This window comes from Tupaia chinensis, unplaced genomic scaffold (assembly GCF_000334495.1).
Source record: "Tupaia chinensis unplaced genomic scaffold, TupChi_1.0 Scaffold138235_1, whole genome shotgun sequence".
Lineage (NCBI taxonomy): Eukaryota > Metazoa > Chordata > Mammalia > Scandentia > Tupaiidae > Tupaia > Tupaia belangeri.
The window spans coordinates 2,838,025-2,852,873 of record NW_006198133.1 but is presented as its reverse complement, the minus strand read 5'-3'; the positions used below and the strand labels follow the sequence as shown (position 1 = coordinate 2,852,873).

The window sequence follows — 14,849 nt, the reverse complement described above, 5'->3', positions numbered from 1 at the left end:
GTTTGCTTTAGTTTTCTTGGTAGTTCATGTGGAGATATTACTAAAATCACCAAGAGGTATGAACTGTGAGCTTACATAGCCATGCCACAACTGGAACTACAGAAGGCGGATTTTGAAGACAGTCCAAATCCAAAACTTAGGAAATGTGCTAAATTGCTTATCCTCTTCAAAAAGCTTTTTTAAAAAAAATTATGTAACATTAACCAAATTGAGATAGATTCTCTCTGAGTCAAATATATGCAAAACACCTCCAAAATTCTCCAACAGATTATTTTTATTTATTTACTAACAATAGATTTAATGTTTAATCATTCTTTTGGGGGGCTGGCCTCATAGCCTAGTGGTTAATGGAACCAGATACCACATGGCCAACTGAACAGTTCAAGTCCTGGGCCCAGGAGCTTGAGAAACACACTGGGCATGTGTGTGTGTATGTGTGTGTGTGTGTGTGTGTGTGTATGCACGCCTCAAAAATCCACACAGGATGGAGAAATGGAGGAAAAGGGACTGCGGTGGGACCATCCCCATTGGAGGCTGCTTTCTCCCTCTCCATCTCCGTCCCTGTCTTTCTCTCTCTCTCCCTGGTGAGCACATACATCCTCCAGAAAAATTTCTTGAAAAACAGAAAACTCTTTTAGGAAGGTTTTGAACAGTGTTTTCCTTTCTCATCCTGTGAGAGGTTAGAGAGTGAAGGGGGGGGGTAGTCCCTAAGTCAAATTGAAGAAATAACTTACAGCCTGGTTTGAAATTGGTCAGGCAGGCAAAAAGCACCAGAACCCTTCTGGAGCCTACTTTGTGCACAGTGAGGAAACACAACGAAGTAATGAGAAGGACGTCATCTACTGAGAAATCCACTTAACTACAATGTAGACAAAGGTCATTATCTTCATAGACAAATACAATAAATGAACTCAGTCTCAGCAGAGATGATGGACTTGAGATTTTTATTCCACTGGGAATTCAAGATAATGCGTTGGCTAATTATTTGTAACTTATTTGTGAAATTCTTAAGATGTAAATAACACCACCTTCATCTATGGACGCGTATTTTACAAACCTGCCTCTTTGTGGTCATATGCTTTAAGGTCCTGTGCCTCTTCCTTTGTGATCATGGCATACTCTTAAAGACTCATTTTGAAAACTGTTTTGTCCAGGGCCTCCTGTAACCGTAGCAGAAGGGCTGTGATGGTGACAGCAGGGGCAGCAGCACCAGGACAGAATGCAGAAACCATGACAGCAGCAGCATATTGAAGGCTTATTTTGACCCACATATTTATGCTGGTTCTTTACAAGCATCTCGTTTAACCCTCATCTGTTTTCTAGATGAGTAAAATGAAATTTCCTACACCAGGGCCACTCAAATGACAAGCGACAGAGCTAGGATTTATTCTGGCCAGTGCCATCCATAGAACTCGGCACTCAGAGTCATCCGAAAGGCTCGTTCACTTAGCTACCTTTCTTAATCTGTGGGAAAGAATGAACACGCACTTTGTCTGGCAACAGTCCAGAGATTCTCACTTTTCAAGGGAAGCTCAGGGTGATCTTCTTCATCTAAAAACTGGAAAGAAAGTCAAAAATTTAATTTTAACCTTCACTGCTTCTAAGGTCCTCCATTGTTAAATTGGATCTAATGGCTCAAGCCAACATTAGCAAACATTTCACATTTCTTTCTGATCATCTTTAGGTCCTACCACCCAAGTTCCCTACTAAAATATAAAGATATCATTTTCATTTTTTTTTTTTTTAGGCTTTTGCCATAGGGAGTGTGCACTCATTGGAGAGACAGAAACAGTGGGAGGGAAAGTGACAAATCATACCCCAGGGAAGGTGATCATGCTGCAGTCACTTCTCCTCCATTCTCCTCCTGAGATTTTAGACATGCATGAACATGTGCCCGGCATTTTTTCATAGAAAAACATGTCATGGCTTTCCAGACAACCTAATGCTTCAATTACTGCCCTTCTCTGTCTTCTTCCTTTTATCCTGCTCTAATAATGGAATATCCTAAGGCTTAGTTCTTGAATGCCTTTCTTCCCTCCCCCCCTTTTTTTAATCTCTCTGCATTTACTCTCTAAGAAAAAACATTTTCATATCTCATAGTTTCAACCATCATTCTAGTCCTTAGGTGCTCTCTTTTATCTTGCTACACTCACTCTCCAGGTGAAAGCATTTTCTAATCCCATAGCTTCAAATATCTTCCCAAAGCTGACAAGCCTCAGACCTGGCTTCCGGCCTCCAGACTAATACATCCAACTGCTTTCTCTGCATCACTCCTTGGATAGTAATGGACATTTCAAACTCAGGGTCTCCAAAACCAGGTCCACCCCCACCCCGGGTTAACTTTGACAGCATATGCAGTAGGAGGAGGGAGAAGGGATTAAGAAAGAGCATCATTTGAATGATGTAGGGACTTTCTTCTCACACAAACAAAATCCAGCAGTTGCACAAACTCAGAGCATGTACAACAACTCTGCAGTCCTTAGAGACCCTATTCTTCCTGCTCTTCCAGCTTCCATCTTCACCTACAATGTCACTCACATTCTCCGTCATGGCCACATTCCAGTGGACAGGAGGGACGCATATAATGATGCTTCTCTTTCTTTCAAAGAAGCTGCCTAGAAACTGTAGGCACCTCTTCTTACTTTTCATGTCTTTGATCAGAACTTAGATTCTGGCATGCCCAGCTACAGGTCAGGGGCTGGGAAGCATAGTGATTTTTAGCTGGATGGCAAACTATTCAGCTAAAATATTGGGTTGTTGGAAAGCCATTGCACATTTTTGCATAGAAAAACTTGGAAAAACACATCATGACTTTCCTGACAACCTAATAGTTCTTTTACCAGAGAAGCAGAGGAAATGGACGGTAGGAAGCAACTGGCTCTCTCTTGCCCCATTACCTGTATCTGGTCTTGCTCCCAGCTTTCTCCATTTAAATAAAGATCAGCTCCACTCTTCACGTTGCTTAAACCAGTAATTCATGGGGTCATCAATAACTCTTCTTCACTCCACAGTGCAATATGCCAGCAAATCCTATTGATTCTAGGTTCAAAATATTGATGCATCCTCCCCTAGTTGGACAGTTTCTAAACAAGTCTACTACTTTCATCTTAGTTTAAGCTGTCATCACCTCACCCAGACTTCTGAAGTCTTAGCTGGTCTCTTTGGTTCCGTCAGCTTGCTCTCCACACAGTAGCCATACGGTTCTTCAAAACATGAGTCATTATGTCATCCCTGTGTGCAGAGCTCTCTGATAACCTCCAAGTTTACTCTGAATGAGATCCAAAGAGCTTACTATGGCCTGAAAAGCATATGCCCTGGACCAGCCCCATAGCGTGGTGGTTAAATGCTATGCACAGGGAGCTGAATGCCACATGGCCAACAGCAGTTTGAATCCTTGCCCCGGCAGCTTGAACAATATGCTGAGCATATGTGTGTGCAGGCCCCAAATCCTGACGGGATGGACAAATGAAGGAGAAAGGATTGCTATGTGACCACACCCCATTATGGGTTTTCTTTCTCTCTCTCTCTCTCTCTCTCATTCTCTCTCTCTCTCTCTCTCTCTCTCTCTCACACACACACACGCATGCACACATGCCCTCTGAAATTTAAAAAAAAAAAAACAGCAAATCTCTGGTTCTGGCTAATTCTAATTGAATCTACTGTTTTCCCTCATTCATTCTGTTCCATCCATACCAGTTTCCTTGATGTTCTCGAATATTCCAAACGTACCAACTCGGGGTCTTCTGTCTCCTGTTCCTTCTACCTGGAATGCTCTTCTAGATATCCCCATAGCTCACTCCCTAACTTCAGGTCTGCAATGAAATATACATTGCCACAGCACCCTTCCCTACCATCCTGTCTAAAGCAGGAGTTCCTCTTATAGCTCTTTCCCCTTATACAACTCTTTTTTTTTTTCTTAACGCTCAGCACCACTCAGCATTTATGTGATTTTCAGAGTCTGTGTGTGTGTGTGTGTATTCTCTGCATTCATATATGTGTACACACATACATACATAAATATACACATATATGTGCACATGCATATATACACATATACTGTCTTTAAATTATAGACTATACTCCACTAGAACTAGAGTAGGAACCTTTTGTTCTTTGCTGCCTTTCCTATCAGATAAGGACGATCAGGAAAGCTTTCTCTGAAGAGAGGGAATTTGGGCTAAGAATGAATGAAGAGCACCCAGCCGTGGTAGCATAGACTGAGGCCACATGGGAGGCTTGGGTTTGTCTCCTGGCCTGCCTACAAAGCTGTGTATTGTTGCACACCTGTAGTCTCAGCTGCTGAGGAGCTGAGGTAAGAGGATTGAGACACAGTGATACCCCGAGTTTTATTGTATTTATTTTTAAAATTTTGCTAGAGGGGATGTGCACACCCTGGAGGGAACCTAAAGAGAGGAGGAAAGTGAGGAAGCACCCCCTGGGGGATGGTCATGCTATAACCCCTTCTCTTCTGTTTCTCCATCCTGTTGGGATTTGGGGCATGCGTAAACACACACACACACACACACACACACACACACACACAGTGTGAATTTCTCAAGCTGCTGGGTTCAGCACTCCAACCATGCAGTTGGCCATGTGGAATCCAGCCACCATAACCACAATGCCACTGGCTAGCCCCGCCCCCTTTTTGTTGTTTTTGTTTCTTTTTTAAGGAACAAAAAGGAGCCAGCCTGACTGGCCCCATGGCCTTGGGGTTGAGACCCAGATCCCACATGGGTGACTGCGTGGTTTGAATCTCAGACTCAGTGACTTGAGAAACACCATGTATACACATGCCACAAATCCTGACAGGATGAAGAAATGGAGGAGAAGGGATTGCAATGTGACCATCCCCCATGGGAGGGTTCTCTCTCTCTCTCTCTCCTCTCCCCTCTCTCTCTTTCTTTCTCTATCTTTGGCAAGCACATGCATCCTTTGGCAAAATTAAAAACAAACAAAAAAAGAGGATCCAGCTATGTAAGTCTCAACAGAGAACATTCCAGGCAAAGACCCAGCAGTGGGAACAGTCCTGGTGCATTTAGGGAACTTACCTGCTCTCAGGGACAAAAGAAGCTGGGTTTGGCTGGGATATAGTTTTGGGGCAGGAGGAAGGGTTGGATCAGGTGAGGTTTTGCCTGTCTCGGCTGCAGAAGAAAGAGTTGCCCCTGGCACCTTGGCCGTTTTCAGCCTTTGGGAAGCTCTCGGGCTTGTCCAGGGCTGCTCAGGGGCAGCTAGCCACACAGCCGCTTAAACTCACTGCACGTGTGTATGAAGTGGATTCCAGTTCATCCTCACACTCGCCGCAGGGCTGGGGCAGGCGGCCTGACTGGACAGCACAGGTAGAGCATTGCGTGGTCACAGAAAGTTCGGGCAGTGCCGCTCTCAGAAAGCCCGCCTAGGAGAAATGGCGCCATGTCTGCTTGGCTTCTCCTCTGTGATTTTCTCCTTTAACCTAGAATCAGTGTTTTTCTATTTAAATGGAAATATACACAATGCCTAGCAGACTAGCGTGTGGCCTGTTCCATATGCAAATATTCTCGGGGATGATTTTTACCTGTGACAGGAAGGACGGGAAGGACTGGTAAATCACAGCGTTCTTAACCTCATTATAAATACATCGCAAATGTAAAAATGCAAAGTGTGGAAGTCGTAAACGTGAAAGCGGCTTTCAATTTGTTTTAATGGGTGTTTTCTATGTCTTATTGTAACCTAGGGACCTTGCTGCAAGAAACTGCCTGGTAGGTGAAAATAATACTCTGAAAATCAGTGACTTTGGGATGTCGCGTCAGGAGGACGGTGGAGTGTATTCCTCTTCGGGCTTAAAGCAGATTCCCATTAAGTGGACAGCACCAGAAGCTCTAAATTATGGTAAGAGTCAGTCGTTCTCTTTTCAGTGGTGAAAGGGGACTGCATCAGCACAAAGCATTCACAAACAGCCTTATCGGGCAGGAACCCAGCGAGGAGGGTTTGCGGATAGTAGAGATGAGGCCCCCGTGGTCGTACTTGTGCTGGACATGAGCAGACTTAAGTCACAGAAATTAGTGGTGAGGTTTCTACACGCATGATTGCTAGACTTAAATGGTGGCTATGTTTGTTTTTGTTCTTGTTTTGTTTGAGAGGTTTTTGCCATAGGGCGCATGTGCTCACCAGACAGAGACAGAAAGACAGAAAACAAGAAATCACCCCGCAGGGGGGATGGCCACGCTGCAATCCCTTCTCCTCCATTCCCCTTGTGCATGTGGGCATGCACACACACACACCTAGCGTGAGTTTAAGCCACCAGGTCTGGGACTCAAACCACGGTCGACTACATGGGAATCCAGCGACATAGCCATTACGCCAACTGCTGGTCTCTACATTAATAAGCACATTTAAATATGATTATGCATCCGAGAGGGATTTTCTTTTCATACGAAAAATATTATTTTTTACTTTAATAAATTATACACATAGTGAAAGTGTTATTGTGACTTGGACCATTTCCTTCAAATGTCTTCTGATTGGTCCAATACCTCATCTATGTAGGATCCTACAATATTAAGTCAGTCGAATCTTCTCACCCTGGAATCAACATGATTTCTCAGCATCTCAGTCTCTGGAACTTGTATAAATCTTGAGGGAAGAGAGAGATGGGAATTACATTTTAAAACAGCAGGGATCTTTTTCAGTTGAATTTTTATGTGTCATTGTAATTGGAAATAAATACAGCTGGCATTGTCTGTGGCTGGGATGAGATGGGCCATAACAAGATGGTAACAACACCAGGATATAGAAGGAAAAATAGACCAGAGTGTGCTTTTTCCAAGTGAAATGAGAAACTATATTTTCATTAAGGGAAGCAGCATATGAGCCATGAATTGGTGAATGGGTGTGGTATGTTTTGAATAAAAATATCATTAAAGGATTTCTTGTTGCTTTAAAACAAAAATTACTTCATCATGAAAAATAATTTGTAAGGCATTTAAAAGCTTTAATTTATTGCCCAAATTAAAAACAGATAAAATGTTTTAAGTTGAATTTATTATGACAAAAAATTAACCATTTTAAAGTGGACAGTTCAGTGGCAGTACAGCATTGTGAATTGTACCTCTGTTTAGTGCCAAAGCATTTTCATTGCTGCAGCTTAAACCTTCTCGGGCTAGATGGTGTTGCGGAGGTAAAAACATGAAGCCCTTCAAGGCTGACCCACATGGAAGGTTCCGGTGTCACGTCTGGAAACCTCCCTGAGTACTCCAGGCAGGCTTACGTCCATGAGCTGAGCCTGTCTGGGTGGGAGGGCCACGGTGGTAAAACCCTGTTGGGAGTGCAGTCTCTCTGTCTCTCCTTCTCTCCTCACGGGGAAATAAAAATCCCTTGACTAAAACCCTATGCCCATTTTAAGCATTTTCTCACATGCCTTTTTCTCCCAAGCCCCTAGCAGTTACCAATCTGCTTTTTATTTCTGTGGATTTCCCACTTTTGAATATTTCATATAAATGAAATTATACAATGTGGGTGACTTTTTGTGTCTGGTTTCTTTTTTTTTTTTTTTGGAGAGGATTTTGCTATAGGGCGCATGCACTCGCCAGACAGACAGAGAGAGACAGAGAGACAGAAAGCGAGAAATCACCCCCCGGGGGGATGGCCATGCCGCAATCCCTTCTCCATTCTCCTCTTGGGATCTTGGGCATGCACGCACGTGTGCCCGGCATGAGTTTTAAGCCACCGGGTCTGGGACTCGCACCGTGGTCGACTGCGTGGGAGTCCAGTGACATAGCCATTACGCTAACTGCTGGTCCCTGTGTCTGGCTTCTTTGACTTAGCCCGTCATTGAGGAATAGCCATGCTGCAGCATGGATCAGTACTTCATTCTTTTCTGGGTCCAGAACTCCATTGTACGGACATACTGGCTCGTTGGTTCGCTAGTCTGTTCATATCCATTGGGCTGTTTTCACCTTTCAGCTCTGGGAAACAGTGCTGCCCTGGGTACAGGGTTTACTGAACGCCCGTTTTTAGTTATTCTCAGTGTATTCTCGGAGCCACGCGGTCATTTTAGGTTTAGCCTTTTGAGGAACCACCTGATGTTTTCCAGATAAAGCTTTTGAATGTGATTGGTGTGTAAATTGGATGGAACTGACCCAGACATCACAGATAGTAATCCTCCCCCTTGCCTTGTCTTCCCACGTGCCGTAAGAGAGGCTTTCATGAACTTTCTAGTGATTACAAACCAATTCGCCTATTCCTGGACTAAAGAAAATGGCAGCCCTACAATTGTCCAGCGTGACTCTTCTCTTGGGTGGTGGTGGTTGTCACTCTAGGGTTATGTTACTAAGGGGAATAATCTCAGGATAAAAGGTGGGATTGTAGCATTTGTGTTTGCACAGAGGTTTTCTTTAGATGGCGAGATATTTTTAAGCACCGGAGGAGCTTTAACTGGACTGAGAGTCCCTAAAAACTTTACCAGTAAATCCTAGCTTTCTGTTCTTTGTTCTTAACCCTGTCTTTCAGATTCTTTGTATTAATAACCTTTAAAAGCGCTCTTACTATCAAACAATATGACAAGGAAATTTCTGCCTTTCAAAATGTATTTTAGTTGAATTTCAAGATGATGAAAGTATTTACAAATCAAAGTTCTAATTTGTGATACCTCTAACAGCCAGTCAGTCCTAAAGCATACTGAATAATAAGACCAAGTTTGAATATCTTTGATTGGCTGCAAGAGACATTTTTAGTAGTCTTTAATACTAATTTGTAAAATGTAGAATAGTTTAGGGAGAGGGAAAGATTTTAGTGATAGATGAGGAAAAGGTTCATAGTATTTATTACCCACTCCCACGAGGGAATTTCTGGAATAGTCTACAGTCCTCATGGCAACGCTGAGAAGTCGTTTTAGTTCTCACAGACCAAAATTAGTGAAGATTGGCCCTAAATCCTAGCATATTTTAAAACAAGGTCTCTCATGAAAGATACCTCAGAAATATTACGGAAGTCCCTCTTCCTTATTATACTCTGTTCGTGTCTTATATAAATACAGCTCTGTGACTGGCAGTAATACTTTGCCTCATTTCCAAGGGCCCTTGGTTCTGCACTGACTCTTTTTCACTCTGGCCTCAGAAATGCTGCCCGAACCTCCCATGAGGCACGGGGTCAGGGTTCATAGGAATTCTCCAGTCCAGTGAACCTCTCTGAAACAGGCCCGGACCATAGAGTAAACTTATTTTTCACGACTTTTTTGTTGTTAGTGTTGTTAAGTAATTTTTGAAGCAATGGTAAGTATACTTGGTTTTCAAAACAATAAAGCAAAACGGAAGCCCCTCTCCCGCCATCTCTAGCCACGCCATTCCTCTTCCTGCAGGTACATGCTCTCGTACTCTTACTCTGTCCTCAGTGATTGCTCAGCATTTGTTCACACTCACACACACACGCACACACACACGGTTTATTTATATACCTACGTGGTTTATGTTGGGTTGTTGGAAAAGTCATGACACGTTTTGGCATAGAAAAACATAGGGGAAAAAAACTACATCATGACTTTTTCTACAACTCAGTGTATATAAAGACACTTCTTTAAAAATACAAAATGGCGAGCATACTCAGCCTGCCTGCTGTATTTAACCCTTCTCAGTCACAGCTCTTATCAAGGCACAGTGTTCCCAAAGGACAAATAGGATACTGATCTCCAACTCAGAGGTAAAACTGTTTATCGAGGAATTTAAAAACTTGTATGTGTCACCTGTGTGTTTCGGACGGCTACATCCACTCATTTCATTACTGTGAAGTGGGAGGCGGCAGGGTTTCTGGGGAAGAGTGCTGGGCTGCCCGTCAGGACCAGGTCTCCAAACCTGTGAGTCCTTAGCTGTGTGACCTCGGTCAGCTTCTATACTGCACATCTACGTGTCCTGGCTTGTTCCATGAGAGCGACGGTCCCGTTCCCTTCAAGGGTTCTTCGAGGTTCGAATGCTGCCCAGTTGTGTGTTACTCCCAGCCCACCAACATGGTCCGGTAAAAGCAGTCTCAGACGTCAGGGTTAGAGTTAGGTCATAAGCTTTCACTTCTGGAATGTGATCTTGGCTTCTACATAACACACCTTGCTGCACATCTGCTCAGGAGTTATCTTACAAAATCAGATACTAGACTTCGTATATCTGACACTTTCTAAAAGAATTGGCTTGCGCTCATAGCCACTGAATGGGGTTTCATGAAAAGTATTAAATTATTAGATGCCAAACATGAAAAGAGTTGATACTCGGACAAGAAAACTCATCTCCCTAGCAAACAGCGTAGTGAATACGTAATTACGTCTACGAGGCCGGGAGCCAGTTCCACAGCTGGGGCTGGTGGTCGGTAAGTCCTCCCCCAGCGCTGACGTCAGGGCAGCTATCAGCACAGGCATGCCCTCGTTTCTTTTCACTTTTTTCAACAAAGAGAAAAGGCCATCCTATTTTAAAGAAATAGGACATTTTTAGAGGAGGGGTGTTAATACATCCTTGAGTGGCAGCGGTAAGGCAGGAAGCTACAAGAGGAATAGAAAATGAAATCTTTTAAGAAAACTTTAGTTCCTTAAATGAACTTTAGTTATGATATTATGCATCTGTGTATAAAATTAAATAAAAATACAAACATGTTGGCAAGGTCTGGGAATGCAAATCTTCCGTTGGCGATGGGCAAGAGTTTTCAGTTTCCCCTTCTTGCTTTCACATCCATCTCCAAAAGACATTTTGGGTTTGTTTATCCCGGTGCTTCTCTACGAGGCTTCTAAAGCACTTCTAAGAGCTCAGCTCGCGTCGCTCAGTAAAACAGGTGCAACGAGATATTTCGACAAAACAAGGCACCATGCAATTTAAAGAAGTTGTTTTTATCAGCCAGCTATGTTAATTTCCACTCTATTCAAAACACATAGTTTCATTTACGGAAAATACACTTTTCGATCAGTGGAGAAAATGAGACCTTTAAGCATGCAAGAATATCTGTAAACAGTGACGAGTAAAAAAATTGAAGTGAAAAAACTTTCCTTATTGCTTTAAGTTTGTTTGTAATCTCACTGGAAAGAAAATGAGGCAAGTACAAGACAAAATTGCGAGAATCTAGCGTATTCAGTCTCCCAGGCATCAATGTGTCTGACTTTATATCTTCTTTCTATAAGCCACTCTGCTCATTCTGATGCCTCGGGGAAAGGAGGCTTGCGTGCTGGGTGAATATTTGCTCGTGGTGGTGGGGGTGGAGGGGGGACAAGGAAGAGAATTTAAAGCGGGTTTGGTTGAACTGGCGGTCTGAAGACTGTAGTATTATCAGTCCTGGCATGTGAAAGCAGAAAAGGAAACAGGCTCAGTCGCTAGTGGGTTCCTCGGCCATTTCATATCTAGAACGACAGAACCAGAAGCAGTCGCTGCCTGTCCACGTGGTCTCACTTGGCTGTGACTGTCGTTCCCCTTCTAGGGAGATACAGTTCTGAGAGTGACGTGTGGAGCTTTGGCATCCTCCTCTGGGAGACCTTCAGCTTAGGGGTCTGTCCGTACCCCGGAATGACAAACCAGCAAGCACGGGAGCAAGTGGAAAGAGGTGAGCCAGCGACGCGGGCTGTTGGGGTTCACATCCAGCCCCAGGGGCCGGCAGTGCTGGTCGTGTGTCTGCTGGCTGGATTGCCCAGGGCGAGATGGGAGGTGGATGAGATCTGCTTTTGAACTTACAGAGAGCATGTGTCCTATACAAAATTAAAAAAAAAAAAAAAAAAAAAAAAACTTAAAAGGATTCCATCACTTTAAAATTTGAGAGCTTATCGCATTTCTACTCCCTCCCCACAACCCCAGCCCCCGAGTCTGGCATGACATCTGCAGAGTTGTGCCATTCACGATGTTCAAGGAAGAGAGCGGGGCCAGCAGGTGGCATGGTGCTTAAGGTGCTAGACTCCCACATGGCTGACCATGGTTCGAGTCCTAGACCTAGTGATTTGACCAGGCACTTGTCTCTCGTCTCTCTCTCGCTTCTCTCTCCCTCCCTCCCTCCCTCTCTCTCTCTCTTACAAGTACACACATCCTACGGCCAAAAAAAAAAGAAGGTAGTGTTCTTCAAACTTAGCTTTTTGTTCGTTCGTTTTTTTCTTTTTCTAATGAATGCCAGATAAACCCTTTCAGGCCAGCCAGTGCTGTAGTGGTTAAGCCAGTTGGATCCCACATAGCCTACACTGGGGTTCGACTCTCAGTTCTGGCATCTTGAAAAACATGCTGGTGTATGTGTGTACCCCCAAAATCCTGAGGAGGGTGAGAAACAGAGAAGGGATCCTAGCATGGCCATCCTCTATGGGGGGGAATACCTTCTCACTTCACTTCTTTCTTTCTCTCTCTCTGTCTCTGTCTATGTCTCTGCCAAGCTCATGCACCCTCTAGCAAACTTTTTTTTAGAGAGGTTTTTGCTGTAGGGTGCGTGCACTCACCAGAAAGACACAGACAGAAAGCTAGATATCGCCCCCCGAGGGAATGGCCATGCCACAGTCCCTTCTCCTCCATTCTCCTCTAGGGATCTTGGGCATGCACGCACATGTGCCCGGCATGAGTTTCAGCCACCGGGTCCGAGACTTGAACCATGATCAACTACATGGGAGTCTGGTGACATAGCCATTACGCCAACTGTTGGTCCCACCTCCAGCAAATTTTTAAAAGAAAAACAAAACTCTCAATAATATTGCAAATTGAAATGTAGTCTGTTTTCAGGAAGAAGCTTGTGAGAACTTTGTAAAACTTTAAGAATCCTGTGGTATTTCCAGATCAGAGATTGAAATAATTGGGGGGGTGGCGATGCGTCGCCTGTCTTTGTCACTTTTAACAAAGACACTCTCCATGAAATGCCAGTACCCTAGCCTCAGGTCCCGAGACAGGCTTGGTTATGGGCTAGGCTCAAGACATTGTCCATCGACGACTTCTTCCACCTTGCCCCTCCCTCACACACACCTTGCCTTCTGAGTCATGCACACACACACGCACACACACACACACACACACACAGGCAGGTGTGCATCACCCAACCTGCTGCTTGGGACCCTGTGCAACAAGAGACTGTAAACAGCTCTGCATTTTTATTTTGCTGTTAAGTTTGCGTTTATAAACTCTTCATCCTCTCAGGATCTCCAAACACATAGACTGTAGAGGTGACTTTTAAAAACTTTGTCGACAGCATCTAACTCTAAAAGCAAACACTTTTAGAAAAGCTGGAATATGCATCTGTTATGTGGCACAGCCCACGTCTGACTTTCTGACAAAAGAACAAACAAGATACATGTTCCTTGAACTAGAAGGTGAGTCTGTGGCCCTGCAGGGCGGACTCTCCATCGCCCGTGGGAGAAGCCGTCGGCGTCCTGAGGTGGGGTTTTGGTTTCTCTTACACCTACAACCTCATGTACAGTGATGTACAAGCCGTGTCGTGCCCGCGTGAGCACTTACGCTATTTCACTCTGAATTCTCTGCCCTTCTCTTGGCTCTTCAGGCTACCGGATGTCAGCTCCTCAGCAGTGTCCAGAGGATATCGCCAAACTCATGATGAAGTGTTGGGACTATAAGCCTGAAAACCGCCCTAAGTTCAGTGAACTTCAGAAAGAGCTCAGTGTCATCAAGAAGAAAATCACATAGTGACCGTACAGTGCCCAGTCGGCCCCTGGACTCTGTCCTCCAGCAGAGACAGCTGTTGTTCTCACTAACAAAGAGTTTACACTGCATTACCTGCAACCATCTTCTAAGGTTATTTTTTTATTAACTGGGTTTTTTGGTTTTTTTTAAAATATGTTCCACTTTTTAAAAAATGTCAGAAGTCCTGTTAAGGGCTTGATTAGCTAACGATAGCCATCCTGCCAAGTCAGGCCTTTGTAAATAGAAAAGCACAGGCTCTGTGTGAGGGATGGACGATCTGTCTCCTTCACACCCAGCCCATTGTTGTCGCTAAAGGTTCTCTAGGCCAGGCCCAGCCCATGGGCCGCTGTCCGCGGCCCCAGGCCCTGCTCGGTGGTGGAGAAGCTGCACTGCAATGCTGTGTCCCAGGCCCCTGTCCCCTCCCAGCTGGCTTCTCCTCTGCCAAGGCAAGATTGTATTTGTAAATACAGTTTTACATTGGGAGTTTTTTGACCACTGTCCCCCTCCCCCCCAGGGATTTTCTTTTCTTTCTTGCCGGAAATTAGAGCGTGCCAGGATCCCCGTGCTCCGGCACGAGCTGTACATTTGTCCTTCCCCCCACCGCTTCTGTCTGGGTATCACAGAATGCTGCAGGAAGTGGCCTGCCTCCAGTAGCGTGCCAGGAGAGGGGAGATGGCTGTTTCAGAAGTTACTGGAGAGACTGTGATGGCAGGAGGCAGGCGAGCAGGAGGGTGGTCTGGGGAAACGAGCCAGGAGAGTGGCCATCAAAGCAGGCCAGGGAAGGGAAGGAGGACGCCAGCCCATCAGAGCCAGGCCTTTGTAAACGCACACGCACATCTGCCCTGTTCACTGACGCCTCAGAATGGCCCCAGGAAATGTCTCAGGAGCTCACAGAAGCAACAAACGCATTTAGGTAGAGAAACCGCAAAGCACAAGTCCACAGAAGGGACAGCGTTCTTCTGGCTAAGTATCTTTTAGAGAAGACAGCCCAGAATGAACTTCCTTCGCTTGTACCAGGTTCCAGAGCTGTCAGAATTCTGCGGTTCTAGTTTCCTAACACGCTCACGTGCACATGCACATGCACACGCACACACTACAAAGTGGAGGCAGGTGTGAGAGATGGTACAGAAGTCAGGTGATGTTTCTGAGAAGACCACCTCGGGCTAGCCCTCCTATGTCCACTCCCCTCTTCGGTGACCGTTAGATTGCTTCCTGGAAATGTTGGTCAGTAGCCGAAGGTGTTCCGTGTAG

General features: G+C 44.8%; 1 protein-coding gene across 1 annotated transcript in view; it reads left to right on the top strand.

Annotated features, from left to right (window-relative positions):
• LOC102491813 (tyrosine-protein kinase Fer) overlaps positions 1 to 14,843 on the top strand; it is a gene marked incomplete at its 5' end in the record, with an annotated part of 266,259 nt that extends 251,416 nt beyond the window's left edge. Inside the window, 3 exon segments of the mRNA XM_006161117.3 lie at positions 5,714 to 5,868; positions 11,419 to 11,541; positions 13,459 to 14,843. Of these exon segments, the coding sequence (XP_006161179.2) occupies positions 5,714 to 5,868; positions 11,419 to 11,541; positions 13,459 to 13,601 (421 nt within the window).
• Positions 14,844 to 14,849: the final 6 nt, after the last annotated feature.